Source organism: Meles meles, chromosome 5 (genome assembly GCF_922984935.1).
Source record: "Meles meles chromosome 5, mMelMel3.1 paternal haplotype, whole genome shotgun sequence".
Taxonomy (NCBI): Eukaryota; Metazoa; Chordata; class Mammalia; order Carnivora; family Mustelidae; genus Meles; species Meles meles.
Window position 1 is genome coordinate 71,467,908 of NC_060070.1, and position 27,886 is coordinate 71,495,793.

General features: G+C 38.0%; 1 protein-coding gene across 3 annotated transcripts in view; it reads right to left on the reverse strand.

The window, feature by feature from the left end:
* AKAP7 (A-kinase anchoring protein 7) overlaps positions 1-27,886 on the reverse strand; it is a 155,112-nt gene that overhangs the window by 110,889 nt on the left and 16,337 nt on the right. For all 3 annotated transcript variants that reach the window (XM_046005975.1, XM_046005973.1, XM_046005974.1), the window contains 3 exons: positions 22,539-22,678; positions 12,763-12,899; positions 6,012-6,172 (listed from right to left, as the gene is read on the reverse strand). In XM_046005975.1, coding sequence (XP_045861931.1) covers positions 6,012-6,172; positions 12,763-12,899; positions 22,539-22,678 — 438 coding nt within the window. The remainder of the gene's footprint in view (positions 1-6,011; positions 6,173-12,762; positions 12,900-22,538; positions 22,679-27,886) is intronic.

The following is a 27,886-nucleotide window of genomic DNA, read 5'->3' on the forward strand; positions in this document are numbered from 1 at the left end:
CCCCCACATTTTTACCTTCCTACAATCTGCCAGCCCAGAAAGCCTAAAATCTTTTTCTTCATCTTATCACTTCTCTATAAAGTTACTGTTCTTCCATTCAGATGCTATATCAGCCCAAGTTCTAACCACTCTTTTGAGTTACTCTTTACAGAGTCTTCCCTACAAGATGTGTACCGCACATGTTAATAAACTCCTTGTTTTCTGTTAATCTTTTGTCAGCCTAATTTTACAGGGTCTCTGGGGGGACAATCCAGGAGGGTAGAAGGAAAAACATATTTCCTCCCCTACTGGGACAGTAGAAAGGGCTAAAGAGCCACGTGAAGGGACAGGAAGTGTGGGGACCTTTGCCTAGAGGAGCCTGCACACAGAAGCAGGGTATGCAAGAGAGGCTCTGAAGGTCCTCAGTGGTACAGGGTTGTGATTTGGATATCCTGATGGGGGAGAAAAGCTGGTCTTTGCTTCTTCTTCTTCTTTTTTTTTAAGATTTTATTTATTTGACAGAGAGTGAGAGATCACAAGTAGGCAGAGAAAGAGGGGGAAGCAGGCTCCCTGCTGAGCAGAGAGCCCAATGTGGGGCTTGATCTCAGGATGCTGAGATCATGACTTGAGCCGAAGGCAGAGGCTTAACCCACTGAGCCATCCAGGTGCCCCAAGGTCTTTGCTTATTTTACATGAAGTATGGTGAAGGTGTTCTGATGTTTCTGAAGAGAGCCTAACCTAGGCCATGAAGAGAAAGGATGCTCACCTGCCTGTGGTGATGAGAAGTCCAGGACTTCTACTATCTTCTGTGATAGAAGGTATTATATTTCTTCTCTCATAGAGCAGCCTAGAAAGGCCCAAAGATATTAGCAACCAAACAGATTCCCCACAAGGAGTAGAAAACATAGGGCACATGCTCCCCATCTTTTGGGGGAAATGACAGTCAACATAAGAGAAAGTGTAATGTTCAAATGAACATCCTAAAAACCTTTCACTTCTCCTTATATGAGATAAATACACTTGGAATCTTTTATCATGCTAACCAAGGGTGAATTCCTCATTAAAAAGAAAGATCTGCAAGAACTACCATAATTCTAGCAGGCTAAATTTTTAGCAATCTCTCAATCTAATATACATCCTTTTTTTTTTTTTAAAAGATTCCATTTATTTATTTGGCAGACAGATCACAAGTAGGCAAAGAGGCAGGCAAAGAGAAAGAGGGGGAAATAGGATCCCCAACGAGCAGAGATCCCAATGCAGGGCTCAATCCCAGGACCCTGAGATCATGACCTGAATTGAAGGCAGAGGCTTTGAACCACTGAGCCACCCAGGTGCCCCTCTAATACTCATCTTAACAAAATTGCAAAACTACATTTTGCTTAAATTAATGAATGAAATCATATATTCATTTCACACAAAAAGCTTCGCAGTACAATTTCATCATTGTAAGATGTAGAGAAATGCCATATAAATGTGTAATTTTCAGTGTCGTCTTAGCTCTATGAGCCAACATGTACTGCTAAGAAAGGAGAAAGTAGGTGCTGTTTTATTCCGGGAAAAACGGGATCTCTCAGGGTCAAGATAGGAAGCTGACACAAGAGTTCTGATGCCACGCACCTTACTAGCTTCCTCAAGCAACTATCCCATAAACCTACATGGACACAGTGTGCAAAGATGGGCTTGCTCTCTTCAGCCCATTATGCATCTACCAGAAGTAACAGTTAGCAGCAGCACATCTGGATGCATAATTTAATTACTGATGGTAAAAGCACATATATTCAGACTGTATTAATCTGAAATGTAGAATAATTTTCTTCAATTTTACATATTAAAAATTCTAAATTATTCTTCATCGGGAAATTTTTCAGCAATGAACTCAAATATTAGGGTCTAAAATTCAGTTCTTTTTTCATAACAACTATATAATATTTTAAGAATTTGTTTCTTTTAACTTATAAATTTTAAAACTCTAGGAAAATTAAGTAAATCAGACTATTCATGAATAATAATTTTGGCAACTTTTCAAGTTAATTTTACTTTATAATATGTACTTAAACTTCTTTATCAATACTTTTTTTTTTTTAAGATTTTATTTATTTATTTGACAGAGAGAGAGAGATCACAAGTAGGCAGAGAGGCAGGCAGAGAGAGAGGAGGAAGCAGGCTCCCTGCGGAGCAGAGAGCCCGATGCGGGGCTTGATCCCAGGACCCTGAGATCATGACCTGAGCCGAAGGCAGCGGCTTAATCCACTGAGCCACCCAGGCGCCCCCTTTATCAATACTTTAATAATTAAATTTATTTTCTTTAAAAATTCTCCTCTCCATTAAGTCAAACTAGCTCTGCCTTCACTATTTTGAACAAATAAGATCATATCCCTGTATTGGCATATACACATGTAAGGACCTATTTAGAAACTGTCCTTGCTCCCCTCCTCCAGGAGATTTACTTGGAAACAAGTCCCGGAAACCAGCTCCAGGTAACAAAGCCCAGATACAAGAGTGGGTCAGGCCAGGTGGAGACATCCGATCAGTAGGGGGTTGCACACTGTCTCCCTAGCTACCAAGGAGTAGGGGCCCCCACCCTTTGGGAACCCTTTTTGGCACCAGTACTAATCAAGGTGTCATAGGCTGGTTCAAATATCTATTAGGGTAAATTGTAATTCAATTGGTCACCTAGCATCACTGTGGAGTTTCCTGTGTGTGTTACAATCTCATTGGTCACCTGTGTGAGGCCAGGCCCAACAGCATGGCCTTTGCCCTTAAAGCTACTCTGTGAAACAGGGAAGGGTCGTCCTCTCTTATAAGAGGTCCGTCCCCAAACATTCGGTTAGATTCTTGATGCTGCGCAAAATAAAGCTTTGCTTGACCTTCACTTTATATCAGTCTCGCTCCTTTAATCACGGACCCATTATTGGGGCATAACAACACACGCCTAGTTTATTACAGTTTTAAGAAATGTAGTACTCTGGTCAAGTCTAAAAGTAGGAATATATTATTTGAATAAGCAGTTTATAAAATGTGACACAAAGACAAATTACATTATTTACTAATACTACTGGACTAAAGAAATACTAATCCTGAGGCATTCTTGTCAAAATAAATTTAATGAAGTGAAATGTTGACAAAAATTCTCTGTATTGAACATTCTATCTGAACACTATATATATATATGGAGTTTTAGTCCATTTACTGACTAAACATCAATGGAAATTTTCCATATACACATTTTCCTTATAAAAGTTCATGAAAACTATAATCAAAAGCAACAGTTCAAAATACACATAAGAGATTAAAAGCAAGCATAACAAACAGTGATTATATGAGGACAGAATGCTATTCTCCCTCTATTTTCCATTTTTGTAATGTTTTGTTTAAATTTTGGAAAAGTATATATATTTTTAAGCAACAGTCTCTTGCATCAAGAAAAGAATTACAGGGGCGCCTGGGTGGCTCAGTGGATTAAGCCGCTGCCTTCGGCTCAGGTCATGATCTCAGGGTCCTGGGATCGAGCCCCGCATCGGGCTCTCTGCTCCGCAGGGAGCCTGCTTCCTCCTCTCTCTGCCTGCCTCTCTGCCTACTTGTGATCTCTCTCTCTCTGTCAAATAAAAAAAAAAAATTTAAAAAAAAAAAAAAAAAAGAAAAGAATTACAGGGGCAGTGGCCTTTCCTAAAATGACAAACCAACACTCTTGGGCTCATAGTCATACTAAAGCTGGCAAGACTTCACATTCCTCAGCACACAATGGATCTTTCATCAATACTGGAAACTGCCTTTGTGAGAATATTTGCTAAGAATGAATGGAATTCTCAATGTTGTAAGCACCCATTGAATTATTTAAAAGAACAATGAATGAATGACTAATTAGAAATGTTTTTTGACCTCAGGGATATTTATATTCCTAAAGAAAAAACCTAAATCTACCATTTTCTCCAGAGCAGTTAGGAAGTTTGTTAACTACAGCCACTGGTTCCCAAATGCTTTGTTACCAAAACTATTAGAGTCGCCTTTTTCTTGACCAACTAATAATTTTAAGTACTTCTCGACTCATAAATATTGTTTGCATGTTTGCTGATTTGTTCTTTGCTCCATGAAAGAAAACTTAACCAAAAATGAAATGAAACTTGATCCTCAATGTCTTCCTTCACCCCAAAAAGAAGCACTTTTGTTTTTTGTTTTTCTGGGGTTTTTTTAATTATTTATTTAAGTAAGCTCTATGCCCAGTATGGGGCTCAAACTTATGACCCCAAGATCAAGAGTCACATGCTCTTTGGACTGTGCCAGTTAGGCACCCCAAAAGATGAACCTCTGAATGAGTAACTATAAAACTATATAAAGACAATCTAATACTAAGTTTAAAAAAAAAAAAAAGTTTAGGGGTGCCTGGGTGGCTCAGTTGTTAAGCATCTACCTTCGGTTCAGGTCCTGGTCCCAGGGTCCTGGAATAGAGCCCCGCATCAAGCTCCCTGCTTGGCGGGAAGCCTGCTTCTCCCTCTCCCACTCCCCCTTGTGTTCCCTCTCTCACTGTGTCTCTTACTGTCAAATAAATAAATAAAATATTAAAAAAAAGAGTTTATGTCTCAAAAACTCATATATATGTTAAGGTTAAAATCACTTAAAAATACATATTCTTTGGAAGAATATAAGGAAATAATAAACACTGACTTCAGGATGATGGCTACCTTAAATGAAGGACGGCCATGGGATGGATTAATGAAAAGGATAATACAGTTAAGATTATTACCAGTGTCCTACCTTTTGTTTCATGGATTTTGTTTGTGTTTTTTGTTTGGTGCCAGATTCCCAGGTAATTATAATACCATTTTAAAATAGAGATGGATGGATGGTTGAAAGATAAATAGATAGACAGAAGGATCGATCGATCAAGTAAAACAAGTATGGACCAATGATGAGTATATTATGAACCAAAAATCACTAAACCTGAAATGAAAGGACATGAAACGATCCACCATGATATGAAAATAAAAATTCTTTACAACATGTGGATTAACATCCAAACTACAATCTCTGGATCAACTCAAAAGTCATTCATCCAGGGCGCCTGGGTGGCTCAGTGGGTTAAAGCCTCTGCCTTCGGCTCAGGTCATGGTCTCAGGGTCCTGGGATCGAGCCCCACATCAGGCTCTCTGCTCAGCGGGAAGCCTGCTTCCTCTTCTCTCTCTGTCTGCCTCTCTGACCACTTGTAATCTCTGTCTATCAAATAAATAAATAAAATCTTTAAAAAAAAATCATTCATCCAGATTTTGTAATTTTCTTCTTCCACTTTACTAAACATTTTCAATTATGCTGCACAAAGTGACCAGTGAGACTTTCTAACATCATCAATGGATCTTCTGCTCAGAGAGTAGTACCTAAACAGAAAGGGGCAAAAAAAAACAGCACAGAGGAAAATGCTGCTGTCTCACCCATCGACTCTCTGTAATGGGGCTGAAAATGCCCACAAGCCTCTGAATAGGGAATTGGTGATTCTTATCCATACTGTCAATACTTATTAAGTGCTAAGTATATGTCAAATGTCATGAAAAGCACTAGAATCCTTCAGATTTATGATTAGGACAGTCCTAGCAGATTCTTATGTCTAGCCCATCACGTTCCAGACAGCCCAGAATCAACAGATCCTCAGGTCAAAGAATCAAGATAGTACACAGTCATAATGGAACACAGTAATATGGTAATAGTGACATATTGGGTAAGATGGTAGCTATACTAGTGGTGAACATAGCATAATGTATAAACTTGTCAAATCACCATACTGTACACCTGAAACTAATGTAACATTGATGTCAACCATACTCAAAAACAAACAAACAAAAAAATAACCAAGATAACTTTCAGGTATGTTATTTGGCTGCTTACCTATATATGCGAATGCTGAAGCAGCTCCTTTATAAAGTAAGATTATAATGGCTCCCCAAAGTTAAAAGATTTCAAATCTCTATTACAAGAATTGGGGATGGGGAGGAGATTTTCCCAACAGATTAGGTTTCACACGGAAGTGTTGCTGTTTGTTTTACCTGCTATCTCCAAAAGTGAGTTTACATGATCTCCTTCTGCCAGCTTGACAAATCCAACCTGATTTCTAAAAGTGTCAATCCCTTGAAAGGGCAAAATCAACTGTTTTCCTTGGAGGATTTCTTCTATGAATGGTTTTAATTCCAAAAGAGCACCAATACCACTGGTAAGAGAAAATACAATTTTCAGTAACATATTAAGTAATAAAATATATAAAACAAAACAAATAATCAGTTTTAGAAAGATAAATTTTGATATTTGTTCTAGTTAAAGCTCAAAAATAACTTCAAAGCCTAATCCATATGATTAAAATATTTATTTTTTTAACTTTTATTTATTTTTCTTACTATGTTCCGTTAGCCAACATATATCATTAGTTTTTGCTGTAGTGCTGATCGATTCATTAGTTGCATATAACACCTAGTGCTCATCACTACACATGCCCTCCTTAATACCCATCATCCACTTACACCTTCCCCTGACTCCCTCCCTTCTGTAACCCTCGGTTTGGTTTCTGGAGTCCAGAGTCTCACATGGTTTGTCTCCCTCCCTGATTTTTAAACAAAAGTTACAGAAGAAGTGAATTAAATCTTCACTTAATTATAATTTGCATTATATTAAAGACATGAAAGAAAATACTATTTTATAATTCACCAAGAAGTTTTACTCAAGGAAACACTACATGGACAACTCAAAAAATCATACTGGTAATATATTCCAAAAAGTCTAATACCACAGGATCTTATATTAGATTATGTGGAAAGTTCTGGACTCTTATTAAAAGTACTAATACAGTACTTACTGTCTGCAAACGACTCTACTAAAACTTGATAGTCATTATCTCTTAAACTATAATAGCCTCCATAACGAGGTAATAACTGTAACTGGATTAAACAAAACACAAGCTTATATTTGCCAACTACAACCATGTAAGTTTATTTCTGTTTAACCTATGTGATTTTAGGACGGCCCTTTCATTTTTCTTTGTTTACTTATTTTTATTTTTTTATTTTTATTTTATTATAGGACTATGCTTTTTTTCCTTCATAATAACAAATGTTTACTATATGAATGAATTAAACATTATCAGGTTTGGAATATTTTGAAAATTAGGACAAGTTATTTCTACTTTTAAGAGAATTCTGGTGTAGGGATGTTGTTATGAGAAAAAAATTAAAATCTCACTAGAGGGCAGCAATTACTCCAAAAAGAAATAGGTACATTCTTACATAATGTAGAGAGGGCTTTTAAAACACCCTCCTGCTGAAATATCAGTAATATAAACTGTCTTGATCAGTGTGATCTGTTCACCAGTAACTATATGTCAAATGTGTGAAAAGAAATTTAGGTATTTTTCTAGCCTTATCATATTTCTAAATTAGTTTTCATATAAAGTGTGTAACTGATGTCATCCATAACTTCATACTGAGTTTCAATTCTCATCTATGCCATAAAAAGTATACAATACTTCAAAATACCTTTGGAAAGGTCAACATTTCTCATTGCACCTCGAAACCCACATACTGAATCCAGTCTTTCCTGACTGTATTTATGTTCATCCAAGGAGACACAGTGTACATACTTCTACTCCAAGACTGTCCACTGTGTGCTGGGAGTTAGAGCATGTGAAAGCCAAATGGCCACTTCTGGTTCACCTTTCATAAACTGGGGAATTCAAGATACTCATTTTAAATGTAACTATACACTAAAGCAGGCCATGCTAAAGGTTAGGGCTTTTCACAGACTGTGAATTCTAGATGCCATTTTTTCATTAAAGAAATATAGATGATCTAAACTCAGTCCAGTTTGTTTTCTTCAGATCTCTAGGAGCATAAACCAATAAATAACTCCCAATAAGGTATCACTGATCACAGAGTAAGAAAAACTCTTAGTGTCTATTGGTTAAGTATCACTAGCTTTCAAATTCTTTTAAATAGAGTATCTTTCCAAGAGTGATTTATGGAAAGCCTTCTTTATGGTAAAATGAATAAAAATTATATGCATACGTGAAACAGAACTCTGAAACCAGAGTTCAGACCTAAAGATGTATTTGAAATTAAGGCAGGACAGTCATCTTCTCAACTCAGGAGCTGGGTTTGGCCCTACAAATTTCTATGCCTTTCTTCTACACTGTGAGCAAAGGACTAGAGGTGATATCTAAAGAAATTCATGATTTTTTAAAAAAATGTTTTTTTAAGTAATCTCTGCACCCGCCATGGGGCTTAAACTTGAGATCAAGACTCGCATGCTCTACTGACAAAGCCAGCCAGGCATCTTGAAGAAATTCATGATTTAAAAAAAAATGCTTCTGCATACTCCATACCCAACCCACTGATCAGTATATCATTAAACACCTAAGTAATGATACCAGATTTTGAAAAGTAAGAACACAGAACAAGGAACTGATAAATAGATGTCAGCATATTATACAATGTAGGATGAAAGGTAAAATTAAAAGATCAGAGACTTAGGGGGTGCCTGGGTGGCTCAGCGGGTTAAAGCCTCTGCCTTCAGCTCAGGTCATGATCCCAGGGTCCTGGGATCGAGCCCCGCATCAGGCTCTCTGCTTAGCGGGGAACCTGCTTCCTCCTCTCTCTCTGCCTGCCTCTCTACCTACTTGTGATCTCTATCTGTCAAATAAATAAATCTTTAAAAAAAAAAAAAAATCGGAGACTTAGAAAATCCTTCATATAAATAATGTTTTACCAGAAAACTCAACCAGTTTCTCTCTCACTATATAGCTACCAAAAGGGAAGTCACATCTTGATTCTGTTCCTCATTTAAAAGTCAACACTGTTAGGGGGCCTGGGTGGCTCAGTCCACTTAATGAGTGGCTGACTCTTGATTTAGCTCAGGTCATGATCTCAGGGTCCTAGGATCCAGGCCCGTGTTAGGCTTCCCACTCCTCAGGAAGTCTGATGGAGGATTCTCCCTCTCCCTCTACCCCTGCCACATGCGTGCTCACGCTTTCTCTCTCAAGTATATACATGAATCTTTTCTAAAAACAAAATGAAGGGGTGCCTGGGTGGCTCAGTCGTTAACTGTCTGCCTTCGGCTCAGGTCATGATCCCAAGAGTCCTGGAATCAAGCCCTGCATAGAGCTCCCTGCTCTGTGGGAAGCCTACTTCTCTCTCACTCCCTCTGTTTGTGCTCCCTCTCTCACTATGTCTCTCTTTGTCAAGTAATGAATAAAATCTTTCAACAATATAAATACATAATAAAAACACTGCCATAGACACTACCCTGGCTTCCCAAACTAGTAGCAAATCTTTACTCCTTTGAAATTTCATTAATACTTTTTATCTTGTGAAATACACTAGTTTTTAGATTTTTCTATTACAGTAATTTGAGTTCATATGGTATCTAGTCAACTTAATCATATAATCCATGAACATAAGAGCCACTCCTGATTGATCTTCATTTTCCCCAAAGCACTCTGTTCAGTATCTTGCACATGACTGATAACACTGGTCGAGCTGCAAAACACTATCTTGTCTGGACAGCAAACCTCACTTATTTCTTAGATTTTTCATTATAACTTTGTCAAGAAGAATTCCTAAACTGCAAATACCTGGTCACCATCTTCTAATAGAGAGAATATTCCCAGTATCATAAAGGGGATGCCACTTCAAACACAAAGCTGACTGGCTACACACTTCTTTTTTTTCACAGAACTAAAAGTCTTTGCAAAAAGCCCTGGTAAATAAAAAAATTAAAAAAAAAAAAAATCTTAAAAAAAAAAAAGTCCTGGTGAAACATGGGGCTGAATGACACAGAGTGTCACCATGCTGTCTGCACAGAGATTCTTCAATGTGCAACGCCATGACTTAGGGCAAGATGATGCTGCCTTGTTCAGAATGGTCCCATGCACTGCAGATGGCTTAGCAACTGTCACTCCTGCCCATCAAGGGCCCACAGCACTCCTCAGTAATCGTGACAACCAAAATACCTCTCCCACAAATATCTCTAAAAGTCTCCTGGAGAAGGCAGTCCAGCCTCCACTGAGAAATGTAGGCAGCATGATACAGTGGAGGCATATCTGCCCCCTCACCTCACCCCCACCACACACCATGTGCTCGTCAGTGGAGGCCACTGAGGTACAGGAAGCCATCCATACCTGGGCAGACTGATCTTCCCCACTTCTCTCATGCCCTTATGCTCATCCTCTCCCTCCTGTCTCCACCCCACCCCTTCTCTTTGCATCTCCCCGTCTTTCACACACACACCCCACAGAGTAATAAGAGAACTGACTAGTTCGGGCTCCTCTACTGACCGGTATTTGCTTAATTCCTCAGGCTCTTGCTTTTCATATATATAAGAGAGATGGCACTTCTGTGCTGCCTCCCAATACCATTAAGAGAATAAAAGAAAATAGTATTTGTATGCGGGATGGAAGCTGAGGAGCAGAGGCTGATGTAGACATGCCATAAGCCATGGCCAAGACCCCCTTGTAAAACAGAGATAAACTTACTGATCAGTGGTGATTCAGTATTTTCTAGTTTAAAAAAGTCTCTTTGGGGTGCAATTATTCAGTTAATTCAAACCTCCTTTCAGGAGTTTATCCCTTCACTCTCTCCTTCTTCCCAAGGAATCTAGCATACCCTTCTAAGAGAACTCAGGAAGATCTCTGGACTGCTTGCTATTTGAGTCCTCAGACATTCCCATTTCAGAGGGACTGGTCCGGTCATATCCCTGGGTACCCTGTATCAGGGTCCATGACAGCATGCTTGTTCCTTCTGGCCTTTGTACCAGCAGGTACTGCTGAAGCACAAGATATCTGCCAGAGTCTCTGATCAAGAAACACTGATGTTCAGTAGTGTCCTCATCCCTTACCCAGCTCCTTCTGATTCACAAATACTTTCTGAGTTGGACTTCCAAGTCCACCCACCAGGGCACAAGAAATTTCTGCATCCATCTTTATGTCTTGATAGACAATGGGGAGTTGAAGGAACTACCTCAGGTCCACCCATTAGAGATCTTCCTCAACTCTAATCTACCACCTTTGTGACACCACATGCTTCCAGCATTAGCTGAACAGGAACTTCTCCAAAGAGCATGAATGTTCCCCAGCCACACCCTGAGAACCCCAAACCAATGTGAGTGTCTCTATCATTCCTAATTCTCTGCTTCAGCACTGGTGGGGGCCGGGGTTGGAAAGAACATTCAGCTCCAACAGAGGAGACAGGACTTTGTGCCTGGCTTCATGCCTCACTGACTCCACCCAGTGGAGTCCTTCCCACGCAGGACAATAAGACTCAGAGCAGCCACCTCAAAGTTGTCTGTGCTTTCACTGACCACACTGAAGTTCTTTTGAATTTGTTGCTAGTTCGATGTCTCCTACTTGCCACCCCTTATACCAGCTCACCAAGAGGAAAGACTGAGGTCCCCCAAGAAAGAAGGAATTCTGCCTCCAAACTGTCTTTGGACTTGAGACGACATCAACACTTGCCTGGATTTTGGACTTGTCAGCCTCCACAGTCACATGAGCGAATTCCTTAAAATAAATTCTGTATGCAAGTGTAGATACAGACATGTCAAGATACAATACATCTAGATATCTACGCAGATATACATCCTATTGGTTCTGTGTCTCTGAAGAACACTAATTCACCGTTCTAACACACAAAGGGCACTACTCTTCTCTCAGGCTTTCATCTTCTCATCGTTTCATCTTCCTTGGTTTCTTTTTCTTTAAGAGCATCAGAGTAGTTATTTTGTCTTCTCATTGGCAAAGTGAACAGTGAAAGTGAGTCAAGTAAAAAATCTTCTAGGCCTTTCTGCAATTGCAGGGGGCCCAAGACCTGCTCTTGGGTAGATCAGGTTGGAAGACATCAGAAGACCAATTTCTACAGACACGAGGGTCTACTTTTAAAAGACATAACTACAAGAATCATAACTTGGCTTCATATTTTGAGTTACTAGTTCATTGTTTTCTCCCTTTTCTTCACCCTCTTCCCGATGTAAGTCTTGTTCCTCATTCCCCTGGGAAATCATATGTCAGGGTAGAAAACTGAAGTAATCTGCAATACATTCTGACCCTGGTTTTCCAAAGAGACAAAGCTCCAGCTTCATTCAGAGAGCAATACAGACGGTAACAAGGTACAGAGTATCCCAGAGAATTGAGGGGAAGACCAAGGTTTCTCCATTCCAGACTGGAAAGCAACAATCAATGACTTATACCCAAACGTTATGGCATAACTCTAGAATTAGGAGTGGGTAGTATACAGGCACTCTAAGATTGAGTAAGGTAAAATTGTAATTGTCTACTGACCTAAGGAATGGCAGTTCTATTAACTAATAACACCGGCTGCCTGATGTGTGCCAGGCCCTATACAAGGAGCTCTTACATGTACTGGTACTATTATTTTTCCCATTTACTTAAAAAGTGGACAATTGGCCTCAAATCAGGTCTCTATGCAGAGATAGTTGTGCCACGGTTCCAGAATCTTTACCAAGAATCCTAACCTAAATGACCAGTCTCCAGATGCTTACATGATTAACATGGGCAAAGCAACTGCTTAACTAAGAGCTACTATTAGATAACAATAACAGAGTTTAAAAGTCTAGATTAGCAGGAATACTTGTATTGTTAATTCTATACATTGACTTTTTTTTTGTACACTGAATATCATTTGGAATAAATTATAATGAAGAATGATTCCTTAGAATCTCAATGCCTCTGGGTTCTGCTATGCTTATTCATATTGAAGTAATAATCTGAAAGATGACATTCAAGGAAGACATATTACTCACATGTTTACTTCATCTTCATTCAATAATTGCATCACTAGCAGAGTAATATGAAAGGAGCCGTCACTGGTCATTGCTTTGGCTAGTTGCTTATCTTGTTCTATTATTGCGTTTTGCAGGATCTTAATTCCTCTTGTAATCTAATCACACACGCACATATACACATAAAAAAGGAGATTAGACAAGCAAAATTTCCTTATGGCAATTTGAAAATCAAGAAGAAAAATAAGCAACAATGAAAATTAGAACCATGTCAAGATTCTTCAACCAAGCAATGCTTAATTACCTACTTGTTCTCAAATATCCTGGATAAAATGTTGGGAAGCTTAATATGATGTATGAGTTTTTAAAACTTATATAATCCTTGTCCATTCTTAAAAACATCAAACCTAGGGGTGCCTGGGTGGCACAGTCGGTTAAGCATCCAACTCTTGATTTCGGCTCAGGTCATGATCTCAGGGTCCTAAGATCAAGCCCCACACTGGGTTCTGTGCTCAACATGCAGTCTGCTTAAAATTCTCTCTCTCTCTCTTCCTCTGCACTTTCCCTCTCTCCTTCTCTAAAATAAATAAATATATCTTTTTAAAAAAATCAAGCCTAGGACCCTTATTTTACAAATTGGGTCACTGGTTGAATCCACTGGTTGACAACCTCTCAGTGACCAGGCATCTTTTCAGAAACTTGTCCTTGGACTATGCAGTATGCAGTATGACTCACGATAATTATGATCTTTCTGTAAATAAAAAAAAAGTTTCATTCTTGCCACAGAAAGGTCAAACCAGCAGACAACATTCCATTCCTGTTGGAAGTATTTTTTATTTGTCCCCAAATGAATGTATCTGAGAACCCATTCTTCATGGCCTTTAAAATTTTTTAGGACAGCAATAATCTCAACAGGAGTGACTATTGTCATCTTTCCAGATGTGTGAGGAGGGGCATAACCATGGAGAGAGAGTTGCAAAGAAGTCCAAGTGCATAGGTCAGAAAAACGATTACAGTGTGCGTAGAGGTGAGAGCCCTCTCTCGTCTCTCATCAGACTGTCTCCTCTCAGTCTCTGCTCTGAAACAAGCAGAGGAATGATGCTCTTCCCTCCTCCACTTCCAGCTAGGTACAATCCTAGTCAACTTCTCCACATGAGTGTACTGAAGTTGGTTTGAATGTCAAATAGCAAACTGAGCAACACTCAGAGAACAGAGAGCACATAGAAGCTCTGAGGCAGCACAATTCGTCAGAGAGAAAAGGGGAAGGAGAGGGGGCTGGCAACTGAAGCAGAGTCCATTAAAAAACAGCAGAGATAAGAAAAAACGGAATCATGAGCACAGCAGACTGTTCTGATACTAGAGTAGCTGTTCTATCCTGAACAATGTCCCCATTATCTGCAGATTGTGACTGGACAAATCATGAGATGCCGTCCCAGGATCTGACTTCCCCTATGTATTTACAATAAATCCGCGTTGCCGAAAATAATCTCAGCATTTCTCCCCTCCTTGCCATCTGGAAGACAGTGACACAGGAATTGGTACTTTTCCGGGAGGAAATTATGCAGTAACACCTAACATACTAGTTACCAAGGCAAGAGGTCACTTCCATGAAACCTAGCAAAAAAATATTGATAGCTTGATAAAGCACTCCTGAACTAATAGTGCGCAAAGATCGTACAGAGTCACTTTGCTCTATTCTCTATCAATAATACTAAATTGTAAACACCTCAAGATAAGTGTTCATTTTTCTGAATCTACCCTCTCACCATGGTGACTAGTAACAATAATAAAAACAATATTTAAAAGCATACCTGAAACTAATAGAACACTGTACGTTAATTATGCTGGAATTAAAATAAAGTAAAATAAAATAGAGAACTGGCATGAGAACATATCAGTAAATGTCAGTTCACGTTATTCTAAAACGTGTTTTTCACCTAAAATTTATTAGACAGTTTCTAAATCGTTAAATATATAGAATATCTTCATTTTTTTAATAGCCTAGCGTGCCAATTTAATTATCTACTCCATTACCTATAAAGTTTTTTTCTCAAAAAATAGCTTTTAATTAAGAAAACAAAACAAAAAAAAACAGTACTTGAACTATAGCGGTAACTAACCTTTATGGTGTGATCACTAGGTTCTAGATATTAAAGTAGACATTTTACACTTATTAGTCCACTGAAGCCTCTGAACATTGTTATGTGGTATATATGGGAATTAACTCTAGTAAAATAAATTGAAAAACAGATGATTAAAAAAAAAACTCTTCAAAGTCATATACCCAAAACAGCAAAGGAAAACTTAAGGATAAATTACAATAAATGAGGAAAATGCAACAGGTACAAGGAATTAGTTTATTTTCAAGAGGGGACAAACAAATATATGTGTGTATATATATATATATATATATATTTTTATATATTAAATAGAATCTTACTAAGGCATAAAAAGGGAAGAGATCTTGTCATTTGCAAAAAAAATACAGTGATAGACCTAGAGGACAGTGAGAGGAGTCAGACTGAGAAAGACAAATACTGTAAGATTTCACCTATGTGTGGAATCTAAAAAACAGAACATATAAACAAACAAATCCAGAAAGAGACCCACAGATACAGAAAACAAACTCGTGGTTACCAGAGGGGTGGGTTGTGGTGGGATGCTCAAAATGGGTGAAGGGGAGAAGGAGATACAGGCTTCAGGTTATGGAATGAGTAAGTCATGGAGATGGAAGGTGCAGCGTAGTGAATATGGTCAGTGGTATTACCATAGCATTATGTGGTGGCAGACTGCAGCTACACCAGTGGTGAGCACAGCATAACCTACACAGGCTGGTGAAATCACTATGTTGTACAACTGAAACAAATGTAACACTATGTGTCAACTATACTTCAGTCAAAAAAAAGTCATACCTCTAAACAATATAATTACATCCCCAAATCTTAGCTGATACAAATGGTAATTCTGGTTTAACTGAATATGATAAGTAGCACAGGATGAGAACTCTGTTTTATAAACAGACTGATGCAAATTAAGGGAGCTGGACTTGGCTCAGAAATTCTAGATTTTAACCCCAAGTCCACCACAGGTGTGAACCCACCCAAGTCACCTCTGCTCCTGGACTCTTGGCTTTTTCAGTTGTAAAACAGGAGTAACATAATCTGCATTGCCAAATTTAAGAGTGTTGTGTTAAGAGATCAAAGTAGATAAGCTACAAAAATACTTTGTAAGCTCTACGTCATTTGCCTAATAAAAGGTATGGAACACTGCCAATATTAAAATCAGCGGTTCTTTGCCCTGTGCAGCTCGGCCTCCCTGATACCATTCAAATAAATAGAGGTATTTATGTCATAACTGGGGACTTGCTACTTGTTTTTTTGTTTGGTTGTTTGGTTGTTTCGTTCTTTTAAAGGTTTATTTATTTATTTGAGAGAAAGAGCATGCATGTGTGCCAGTAGGAAGAGGGGCAAAGGAGGAGGGAGAGAGAGAAGCCGCCTCCCCACTGAGCAAGGGATTCCACCACAGGGCTCAATCCCAGGACCCCGAGATTATGATCTGAGCTGAAAATAAAAGTCAGGCAGATGCTCAACCAACTGAGCCATCCAGGCACTCTGGGACTTGCTACTTGTACCTAGTGAGTAGAGTATCCACATTTTCATAAAAACACTCCATTCTGGGCTCAAATACTAATTATATATAAATTCAGGATAATGATAAAAAAAAATTGCATTCACAGGGCACCTGGGTGGCTCAGTGGGTTAAGCCTCTGCCTTCAGCTCAGGTCATGATCTCAGGGTCCTGGAATCAAGCCCCATATCGGGCTCTCTGCTCAGCAGGGAGCCTACTCTCCCCCACCTCCGCCTACTTGTGATCTCTCTCTGTCAAATAAATAAATTAAATCTTTAAAAAAAAAAATTGCATTCATTTATGTATTCAGCATTTTAGTGCAATGTCCAGCATACTAAAATAGTTTCAGACCCTTCACATTTTTTAATTATCTAGTAGCCTGTAAACTTAAAATTAAAAATCTTAAAATACTTTGAAGATTAATTCTCTAATGTCACACAGTACTTATGATGCAGGATTAACTTCGACCTATGAAAACTCTAAATATAATCTAATCAAGTGATATATTTCCTTTTTTTAAAGTTTTATTTATTTAAGTAATCTCTACATTGAGCATGGGGCTTGAACTCACAACTCTGAGATCAAGAGTCGGATGCTCCTCTGACTAAGCCAGTCAGGTGCCCTGAGTCAAGTGACATATTTCCAGCTATGCTTTGATCCTCCCAATGATGCTCCAGATTAATTTATATATTCCCCAATATCATGTTAAGAGGTTTTTAAATGATTTTTATTCCTAATTACATATTTTTAATTTTTTTAAAGATTTTATTTATTTATTTGACAGACAGAGATCACAAGTAGGCAGAGAGGCAGGCAGAGAGAGAGGGAGGAAGCAGGGTCCTGGCTGAGCAAAGAGCCCAATGTGGGGCTCCATCCCGGGACCCTGAGATCATGATCTGAGCCGAAGGCAGAGGCTTTAACACACTGAGCCACCCAGGTGCCCCAATTCCTAATTATATTCTTAAAACATAAAAGAAAAAGGAAAAAAACCTTCAGCATCTTCTTCTATAAGTACCAATGTCATTAAAGGCCAAAGGAAACTAATTTTTACAGCCACTGTTTAAAATTCTATAAAGCCATCAAAGCTTATCACCCTAATCCCCAGTCATTGACAGTACTGCACAGGCACATTCTGAAAAAAAAACTAATACTACAGAATCATATTTAAATATGATATTCAAAGAAACTTTTTAAAAATAAGAGCATTATTAAAATCTTAAATATTTCATTGAGTACTGTCTTTGTGTTTAGAGAACAAGAACAACCAACCACCTGTTAAATCTCACCACTAACCATGTTCCATATGGCTAAAAACAATGCAAAAGAAAATTCATTTTTCTATCTTCCCAAGCTTTCTAATTGACTCAAGGCATATATGAGTGCAGACAAAAAGCCTTAAAGTTACAGTGCTTCTGCACAAGGAAGAGAAGTTGCATTCTGGCATAGAGCAGGAGAACGTCTGTGAACCCATCTTTTGACATTATTTTCAGAATTTTTCAAAGCTGTTAACTTATGTTGTTCCTAAATTTGCTGCCTCATTAAGATTTACTAGAATTATCACTTCAGTTTGCCATGTAACTTTTCTTCAATGCGGAATACTTTCATTTTTCTTGCTTGTCTATAACCACGGAAAGAACTTGAAAAACTGACGACAGAACAAAACAGAAGTAAAAAATCATTCTCCAATAGGAGAAGTTTCCAAATCTACCAAGTGCTTAACATACACACCAGGATATCAAATACTTTTACAATTACATATCCCACAAAAGAAGTGAATACTCTGATTATGTTTAGAAGACCAGCAACTTTCTCATGGCAAAATGATGAAATATGGAATTAAATGCAACAAATGCCTTTTAAAACCGCCAAAGAAAATCATATTTTTCCATTAGTATAAAAAAATCATCTTATAAAAAATTAATACATTCCTGAATTCAGTTTCTAGTTCTCTTGCATTTTTTCAGTTCTGATTTACCTTGTAATATTACCACTCAAATGAAAGCACATAAAACCAATAAATGAGTAAATCCAACTAGAATTAATAAACAATTCTAGCCACTTAAGAAACATGTAGGATTTATTATAAACCCCTTAAGTTTTTCTTGCTTTATTTTTATTTTTGAACAAATGCATAATTGCAGGTAATGGAGAAACACATACTATATACTGGAAATTAGGATATTTTTATGCAGCCCTTCTAATGTACTTTCCAATTCTATTTCTTAAAAGTATGAAATCATGAATTTCCATTAATGAAGAATTTCAAACATTTCAAAACCTAAAAATAGGTTTAAAAAATCAAATACCCATATAAGTCTGAATACTTTTTTCTTTAAAACTAGATGCCAACAAGTAGAGGCCAAAAGTAGAGCAACTCATTGTGAATGTGCGAGCTTCTACAAACTTATTTGCAGGTCACTTAATTGGAACTTGGAATACAGTCTCCCATTGAAACAATGTTATAAATGCTGCTTCTTTTCCCAGGCCTTCCCACAAAAGCTCATAAGTAGTTTTAAAAGAAAATTAACACTTGATACTTTAAAACAAACAAACAGAAAAGATGTTCATATAAAAGATGGAAAACGTGTCTCTTAATGTCCCATCCTACCTCTCCTCTCTGTATTTGTATGTAGGCGTTCTATTATCTACAAATAAGTCTCTTGAGAGGGAAACATTAAATTATTTGGTTTCCAGGTCACTTGAAACCTGCATTCCCCATAACTTAAGTCACCCTACCCTCAAAGGATGACTATTAAACCTGCATTATGAAACTACCACTTGTAACACTGTATTTCTTATTTGTAAATTATTGTAAATGTTTTGGTGTAACTTGGTATGCCACAAACACATCTCCAGCCCTGAAATGACAGTATTTTGTGTGTGTGTGTATTTCTACTCCTGCCAAGCTCTGCTCTAGGTACTGGGAATGAACCGAAGAACTTTGTGTGGAAAGCAAGCTCGCTCGGATTGCAAGGATGATAGATCACAAAAGGAAAGCTATGGGAGCCTGGAGGTGGCAGGGTGTGGGTGACAGAGGCACAGCGGTCACAAGTGGAGAGGTTTGAACTGAGATTTTGGCCTCAGCAAAACCAAGAGGAAACAAAAGAAAACTCCCAGACAGAAAAGGCTTTCTCTGGGGGCGGGCAGAGGAAACCTGGCAAGTTCAAGACCAGAGGGGTTCAAGCCGAAGGAACAAGTGCCAAAGTGGAGAAAGCCGAACCGTGCAGATCCTCACAGAACACAGTAAAGCCTCTGTCTCTGTCCTAAAACCACCAGGGAAATAGTGAAATATATAAGCCGGTGGGTGACATGTCCAGATTTGGGTTTAGAAAGTAATTATCACCTCCATTTTACACCTAAAGAAATGTAAACTACAGAAATGAAGTCACCTGACCTACATCCACATGGAGCTTAGAGCCCAGATGGTATTCAAACAAGGCCTGTAGGACTCCAGAGCGGCACTCTCCACTTTCTACACAACCTCCCAGAAAGTAAAAAGCAGAAACAAAGGCTACAGCAGCTTACAGGGTGAAAAACCAAGAGCGGATGGTTTGCCGCTCTTGGTTTTCATCCTCCCTCTTCTGCTTGCTCCAGGCACTTCTGTGGCCCAAATCCCGAACTCAGCAGCAGAAGGAAAGAATTGCTCGACCCCCTTCATCTTCATCCCCTTCCCCATCCTGTCCCTCCCCACCATATCACCCCACTTATCTTCACTGGAAGAGGCAGGAAGCCAGAATGAGGCCAGAAGGGGTAGGGCCACCGTGAAGGGGACACAGAGCTGCTGCTGAGAGCACCACAGGAGCCATGGATGGCGGAGTGGAGACAGACGCCATGAAGGGCCTAATTAAAGCAACTTACAGAAGTGCTTCCCAAACTTCTACCCTGACGGAGTGTAGTAGAAAAATCTCTACACAGCAAAGCAAGATAAGGAAACTGGGGTCTCTTCCAGTCACAAATCATGTGTGGGAAAACTCCACCTATTTCACACTCTGGGTCCTAAAGAGCTGGCTTCTGACTTCACAGTTAAGTACCGTCACCTCTGACCTCCAGCTCTCTTCTAACTCCTATATGTGCAGATGATCTTAAATTTCAGAGAAAACCTGTCCAAATAACTCAGAGGTATTTTTATACAATATATAATATGTAACATAATAACTGCTCATGACATTAAATTCTGTGCCATCTAAACACTTGTAAGGATGATTGTACTGCTAACCCGCCAGTTTCTATTGGTATGTACCAGTAAAATCAGAATCGAATTCATTACTGCATTAAATTCTAAAACCTTACATTGCTTTTTATGTATCTTCCTCTCCCCAGTTACACTGTGATTTCACAGACTAGAAATTTCCTGGAATGTATCAATAACACTTTTTTTCTTTTGATATTTATTTACTTGATTTCAATTGCATTTCTTTTGGTTTTTAAAAATTCATTAGCATTCCCTAGAAACACTCTAGTTAAATAAGGGGAGGAAACAAACACAAAATGTGCCTGGTGTGAAAAAGAAAACCACAGAAGGCCCCAAGGTTAGGGGCCTCATGTCAGCCAATCAAGACTTCACACCTAACTGCCCCCCAGGAAGGGAACCGGTCCACATGGAATTTCCCAGTCAGCAGCAGGACATTCACTGACAGAAGCCCTCCGTTCTCCTCACAAGGGTGACCTCACCTAAAACAAGGATTCTTTGCTAATAGTTTCCTTCTTTCCCCTCTCTCTCTCTCTCTCTCTCTACCTTTAAAACCCCTTTTTTTCTGCAGCCTCATGGAGCACTTTTCTCTCTGCCATACGAGATGCTGCCCGATTCATGACTTGCTCGATAAAGCCAACGGGATCTTCAAATTTACTTGGAATTTTTGTTGTTTGACACCAGTAAAAGAGATCACAGTCCACAATCAGAAATTTCGCTCTGCCTCTCAGACTGCACCAGTATGTGAAAACAGTCACTCTTCGAGGGAGCCGTTCTTCCCTGCCTCGCCGCTCTACAAGTTCTAACAGATAGGGCAGCTCTCAGCCGTGTACAAGGGTTTCTTAGTTTGGGCCAATTGGTCCTGCTTTCTATTATTCATACCACATTGATTTTTCAGAAGTTTAATAGATTTCTACCTTAGTTTATCATGCCACATTAAATTGGCACAGCAATGAGTAATTTTTAAAGAAACTGGGTTGCAATTACCATCGCTTTACACGAGACTAAGCAGCAAGAGATCCCACTTTACTTTCCCAGCAGAGATTCCAGAATCCTCTTTTTCTACCTGGTTACTACCCTCTGCTTCTGAAAGGTTCCTCCACTGTGGTGGGCAAATGCTTAGAGAGAACCAACCTTGACATGCCATCTGGCAACACTTTTCATCTTTTTTTTTTTTTTATAAATTTTTATTTTTATTTTTTATTTTTTTTAAAGATTTTATTTATTTATTTGACAGAGAGAGAGATCATAAGTAGGCAGAGAGGCAGGCAGAGAGAGAGGAGGAAGCAGGCTCCCCGCGGAGCAGAGAGCCTGACGCGGGGCTCGATCCCAGGACCCTGAGATCATGACCTGAGCCGAAGGCAGCGGCTCAATCCACTGAGCCACCCAGGCGCCCCTGGCAACACTTTTCAAAAGGCTTTCTTGCAAAATTATTAACTATGGTTGTTTAAATACTATCTCTCAAAATTACTGTTTAAATATATTATATTGCTTAAATAAGATTATTGCTTATATAGCCCACCAAAGAGACTGAAGGGCTCAGAGCAAATGGGTTTACAAGCATTTAGTGTATCTTAAATCTAATTTAAAATAAAAGTTTATAGTAAAAGTTGGGGTTTTTTTTTATATAGCACCTCTAAAAAACAAACCAAATGAATAAACAAACAAAAAAGCAGAAACAAATCCATACATACAAAGAACTGACTGGCTGCCTGAGGGATGGAGGTGGGGATGGGTAGAATGGGGGAAGGGGAGAGGGAGGTACAGCCTTCTAGATATGGAATGAGTAAATCACAGGGATGAAAGGCATAGGGGATATAGTCAATGGTATTTTAATAGTGTTTCACCGTGACAGATGGAAGCTACACTGTCAGTGTGACCATGAGCATAGCACAATATAGATCGTCAAATCACTATGTTATACAACTAAAACCAATGTAACATTTCATGTCAACTATACTTCAATTTAAAAAAAAAGCACCTCTTTGTTGGTGATCGGAATGGATAGGAAATAGTTGGGCTGATAATCTTTTTGCTTTTTTTTCCTCTTCTTTATTTGATCCTTACTGATCCGTTCATTTTCTTTACTTCTCTCCAAATTTATGTGAGGTACCTCAGTGACTAGAGGGAAAAAGTCAAACAATAATATGTCTAATGTATTTAAACAAAGACATTTTAGTCAAAAAAAAAAAAGAAACAAGCACTATATAAGTAGCAAACATTCATTATAGTCATTTTTAAATCTAAAGCAGTAGCTAGCAAACTATTCTGTAAAGGACCTCAGAGTAAATATTTTATGCTTTGCAGATCATATGGTCTTAGTCAAAACTAACCAAGTCGGCTATAGACAAACACAGAGGATAGGTATAGCTGTGTTCCAACAAAGCTTTCTTTTTTTCGTTTGTTTTAATTTGACTTATTTATTTGAGAGAGAGTGAGAGCTAGAGAGAGATGGAGGAGGAGGCTCCCCACTGAGCAGAGAGCCCGATGTGGGACTCGATCCCAGGACCCCGCGATCATGACCTGAGCCGAAGGCAGATGCCCAACCGAATGAGCCATTCAACTCTCCCTAATAAAACTTTCTTTACAAAGCAGGTAGTTAGCCAGATTTAGCCCACGATCTAAAGCACAACTAACAACCATCTTCCTCCCCATGCCACAATTTTCATGATACTAGGAAAGATCATTTTTGCATCCATCTTGTATATGTGTATTTGTGACTTCCACAACATAACCATTTAGAGCAATGCACTCAAAGTTTGGTTTGTGATCAATGTCATGCCACAAACTTGCAAAAATTAAGACAGCTTTAGAAACTTTCACAGCAAGTAGGCAAAGTAATTTTGTCTATAAAATGTTGGTTTCTATTTTATGTTCTTTTTTTCATTTTTCTAATAGTTCATTTTTTTTTACTGTATTTTATAAAAATATCAGCTGGCAACAAATAGAAAACTTAAAAAAAAAAAGATTAGTCCTTAACCACAGATAGTCAAGAAGCAGGCTACTCACTAAAGTAGCTTCAAAAGACCCATTTACAACACCCAACAATTCTAATTATGAAGCTAAGCCCCAGAAATAATTACCAAATCAGTATGAAATGCCACTGTCTCCTTTTTCACAGACTCTATCGGGAACTCCCCGTATGTATGCAAAACTACCACTGATTGAATTTTCAAGGCTGTGTCTTCTCGAACAGCAGCTTTCTGTTCAAAATGGAGTGTCTAATAGAGACTCTGCAAAAATTCAAGTATAATTGCATATTCGGAGGTATGATTTTAGAAAGAGGTAGGAGGAAGAAACCACCTTATTCACATTCAATCCTAGGAGGTTGGTTCCATCTTTGGGATCAACTCTAAGAGGCTTGGGTGATCATGACACACAATGCCTTGGAAAGGACTATGGGAAGTCCGAGCTCAACCAATAGCACACTGCTTGTGTGTCTACACAGTCCTGATCTAACTGAACTCATTATACATGAGAAAAAAGAAGAGCAGAAAAACTTCTAAAAACTGCTCAATGTCAGAGAGTCAAATCTGGCATTTAGACCCTTTAACTTTCTCCTTCTAGTTTATTTTCTACTGGATCAAACTGCTTCTCTGTTGAAGTTCTGCAAAACCACAGGGCAGAAGTAATTTTCCTTATTTTAATTGTTCTTTAATTTTTTTTTTAATTTTTAAGTAATCTCTACATCCAATATGGGACTAAACTTAAAACTCTGAGATCAAGAGACACCTGCTTCAGCAACTTGCCCATTCAGGTTCCCTTACTGTTCTTTAAAATATTAACAGTAGCGGCACCTGGCTGGCTCAGTCAGAGGAGCACGTGATTCTTGATTTTTGGGTCATGAATTCAAGCCCCACATTAGGTATAGAAATTATTTAAAAATAAATAAACTTTAAAATATTTTAAAAAAATAAAAAATAAATATACAAACAATTTTTAAATAAATGTCACAAATGTTATTTTAGTGCTAACTTCTAAGAAAATTAGCAGAGTATGTTTAAAATTTAAAAACTAAAGGTCTGTAGAAATAGACAGGAGGAATATACTCTAGGAGGAAAACACACTTGTGACATCTACAAGGTAGGAGTAAATTAAGAGCAAGGTAACCTGGGTAATAAATCTGACTATATCAGTATGATTTAGGGCAAAATTATCTGATATATTTGTGCATCCCCTTCACTACTATATTTCTGAACAATATATCTGACGATTAATATGGTTAAAATGATATATCCTCACAAACAACATGATTTGAAATATAAATTATCAACTTCCTGTGTATATGCAAGCTTGTCACAACCTTATAAATTCTATTGCTAAGAAAAAGTTTGCTGAATTCTCATCTGTATCATGAGCATCATTTGAATTGCCTCATATGATGCCGCTGGGTTTTATTTCCCATGCAATTCTTTAAATATGGAAAATGAAATCAATATGTTGTCAAGCTGCTTATAATTTTAGACATCTAAGAAACAGTCCTACATTCAATTGTAGTAACAAACTAAATCTACTAATTTTAAACAGAAGCCACAAAATATGCTAATAAAGTACCATATATATTTTAAACCCACGTCTGAATACATTTCTAGCCCACCTCCATCTGTTCTTAGTAAACCGGTACTCCAGAAATGGAAACCAATTTTAATAGTCTGGATCAGAGTTTGTGGGTTGGACTCCTGCCCCCCCGCAGCTTACTAGCTGTAAGATCACAGATTAGTCACATGAACTTTCTTTACTTCAGTTTCCTCCTCTATAATTTGAGAATAATAATAATAATAGCTACCTCACAGGGTCATTTTTTGAGTGAGTTAATACATGTATGCTCTTAGATGACTTCCTGGTACAAAATAAGCACTATCATTAGCTATTATAATTATCAGATATTACCCAAAGCGAAACAGAATTAGGGAGATAAATGTGTACCTGCTAACATCATTTAGAAGACTCCAAAAAGAAACCAAGATGAAATATAAACTATCCATTGTTTTTCATCATCCAGGCCATGTACTCTCTATTATTATGGCCAATGAAGAACATTCTTGAGCAGTTTTTAAAAAAATTAAAGAAAACACTGAAAAATATTTCTAAAGCACAACAGCCATTTTTTAAAGATAAAATCACAGGCTGATTCTAAATAAGTTCCCAGTATCCTTCATTTTATATCCCATTGTCCAAATCAGGACACAGGGTTAACCCCACCCAGCACTGGAAGCTGGAATAGTGAGTTATCAACCTAACCCTATGAGGGAAAAGTAATCTACAGAAGAAAAAGGATGGGAAACAGCTGCCGGCAAGGCAACTGGTACTGTCTGTTTCAGTCCTGTAGAGGCAGCACTAGATAGCGAAAAGAGCAATGACCCAAAAACGAGTCTTCCAACAAGCATCTTTCCATCAAATCACTGCATTTCTCTATCTGAGAACTTAGAAAGTTTCCCAATCCTTAGAGAAGAGTTTATTCTAGATCTGAGGCATAAAATATACCAGAAGAGTCTGGATCTTCAAAGACTTCCAGCACCACGTGAATCTGAAGGTCCCCTCACTGGCCAAAGATGGCACAATTTCAGCACCAAATAGAATAATAACTTCAGTGGTGTGAAAGACATCAACTATGCTTAAATCCTTCGGTTCATTGTAATACTCAAAGGAAAAATAGAGCCAAAATTCACAGGTCATCTTTGGATTAGTTTAAAGAACTATTATTTTACAAATTTGGCGATAAAAGAAAAAAAAAAATCAAGCATTTATCCTGCCTTTCCTTATTAGCAAAGATGCGTACAGGGAATCAAACAGTTAACAAAGGCAAAGTTTTTTTTTTTACAGAAATTTTCAGCTAAAAATGCAAAAAGACAGAATTATAACATCACCATTTTGAAACCCGTAACAAAGTAATGGATCAGCCCAAAGACTGTCAATGGATGATCTATTAAATAGAAAGCTGATGGGGAATTTTAATAATGGATACATCAAGTAACAAGAAGTGAAACCACTGATAAATCTTAACATCACAAAAAAGCAAGACAACCAAACACCACATGCCTCCTGATGTCACACAATAGGAGAGTCAATGCATTTTTACAGTTTTCTTGCCAATATTCCAAAACTTAGCTGAGATTCTTTAATCTACCAATTTACTTAACTATAAAGGACAGAGAAATACATTAAATGACCATAATATAGGTACATCTATACAGCCTGATTTCTTCAACAAACACACACACACACACACACACACACACAGACACACACACACAGGGAGATCTACAGATTAAAAAAAAAAAACCTGAAGAGATTTGTCAATCAAATATAATGCATAGGCTTTATTTCCTAATTCAAAAGAATTTTTAAAAAATTATGTCACAGAGAAATGTGAATACTGACAGCATATTTAATGACATTAGCATTTACTCTTATTTTCTGTCATGGGAAGGATATTTTGGATATGCTCTTTTTAAAAAGATCCCTTATCTTTTAAAGTCACATACTAAAGTACTTATAGATAAAATATATCTAGAACATACTTTAAAATAATCCAGTGAGGAAGAGGTGACAAAGAGATGAGGTTTAGTCTACTATTCTACTTTTGAATAAGCTTGAAAGTTTCCATAATATAGTATTTTTTAAAAAACAAAAACAAAAACTAGGGGCAGGGACAGCGGTGGGACAGTTAGATAATCTCTATCTAGAGTCTCTCCTAGCTAGTTTTCTCTCTTCTGTGATAAAGGTAGTAATTTAACACCTGTACCAATTAGGGTATTTCATGGTGAAATTAGATTTAAACAATGGTATCAGTCAGAAGAGCATGTGACTCCTGATCGCAGGGTCATGGGTTGAAGCCCCACGTTAGGTGTACAGATTACTCAAATAAATAAATAAATAACCTGAAGAAGAGGAAGAGGAAGAAAAAGAAGAGTGTCCAAATTAATAATACAGCTGATTTTATCACCTGTAGTTCATTTCAAAATTAATATAGTAGAAAAAGAATCCTGAACCTATAGTCTAGTTTTTCTTTTCTTTTTTCAAACTGCTAGTATCAACCCACTAGTGGGTTATGAAATCAACTTAGAATATCATCTAAAAGCACTTTTTAAAACCAGGAATGAGGGGTGCCTGGATGGCTCAGTGGGTTAAGCGTCTGCTTTCGGCTCAGGTCATGATCTCAGGGTCCTGGGATCAAGCCCTGCATAGGGCTCCCTGCTCAATTGGGGAGCCTGCTTCTCCCTTCTCTCTGCCTACTTGTGATCTCTATCTGTCAAATAAATAAATACAATCTTTAAATAAATAAATAATAAAACCACGAATGGAATGGAAAGGAATAGGGAGGGGCAG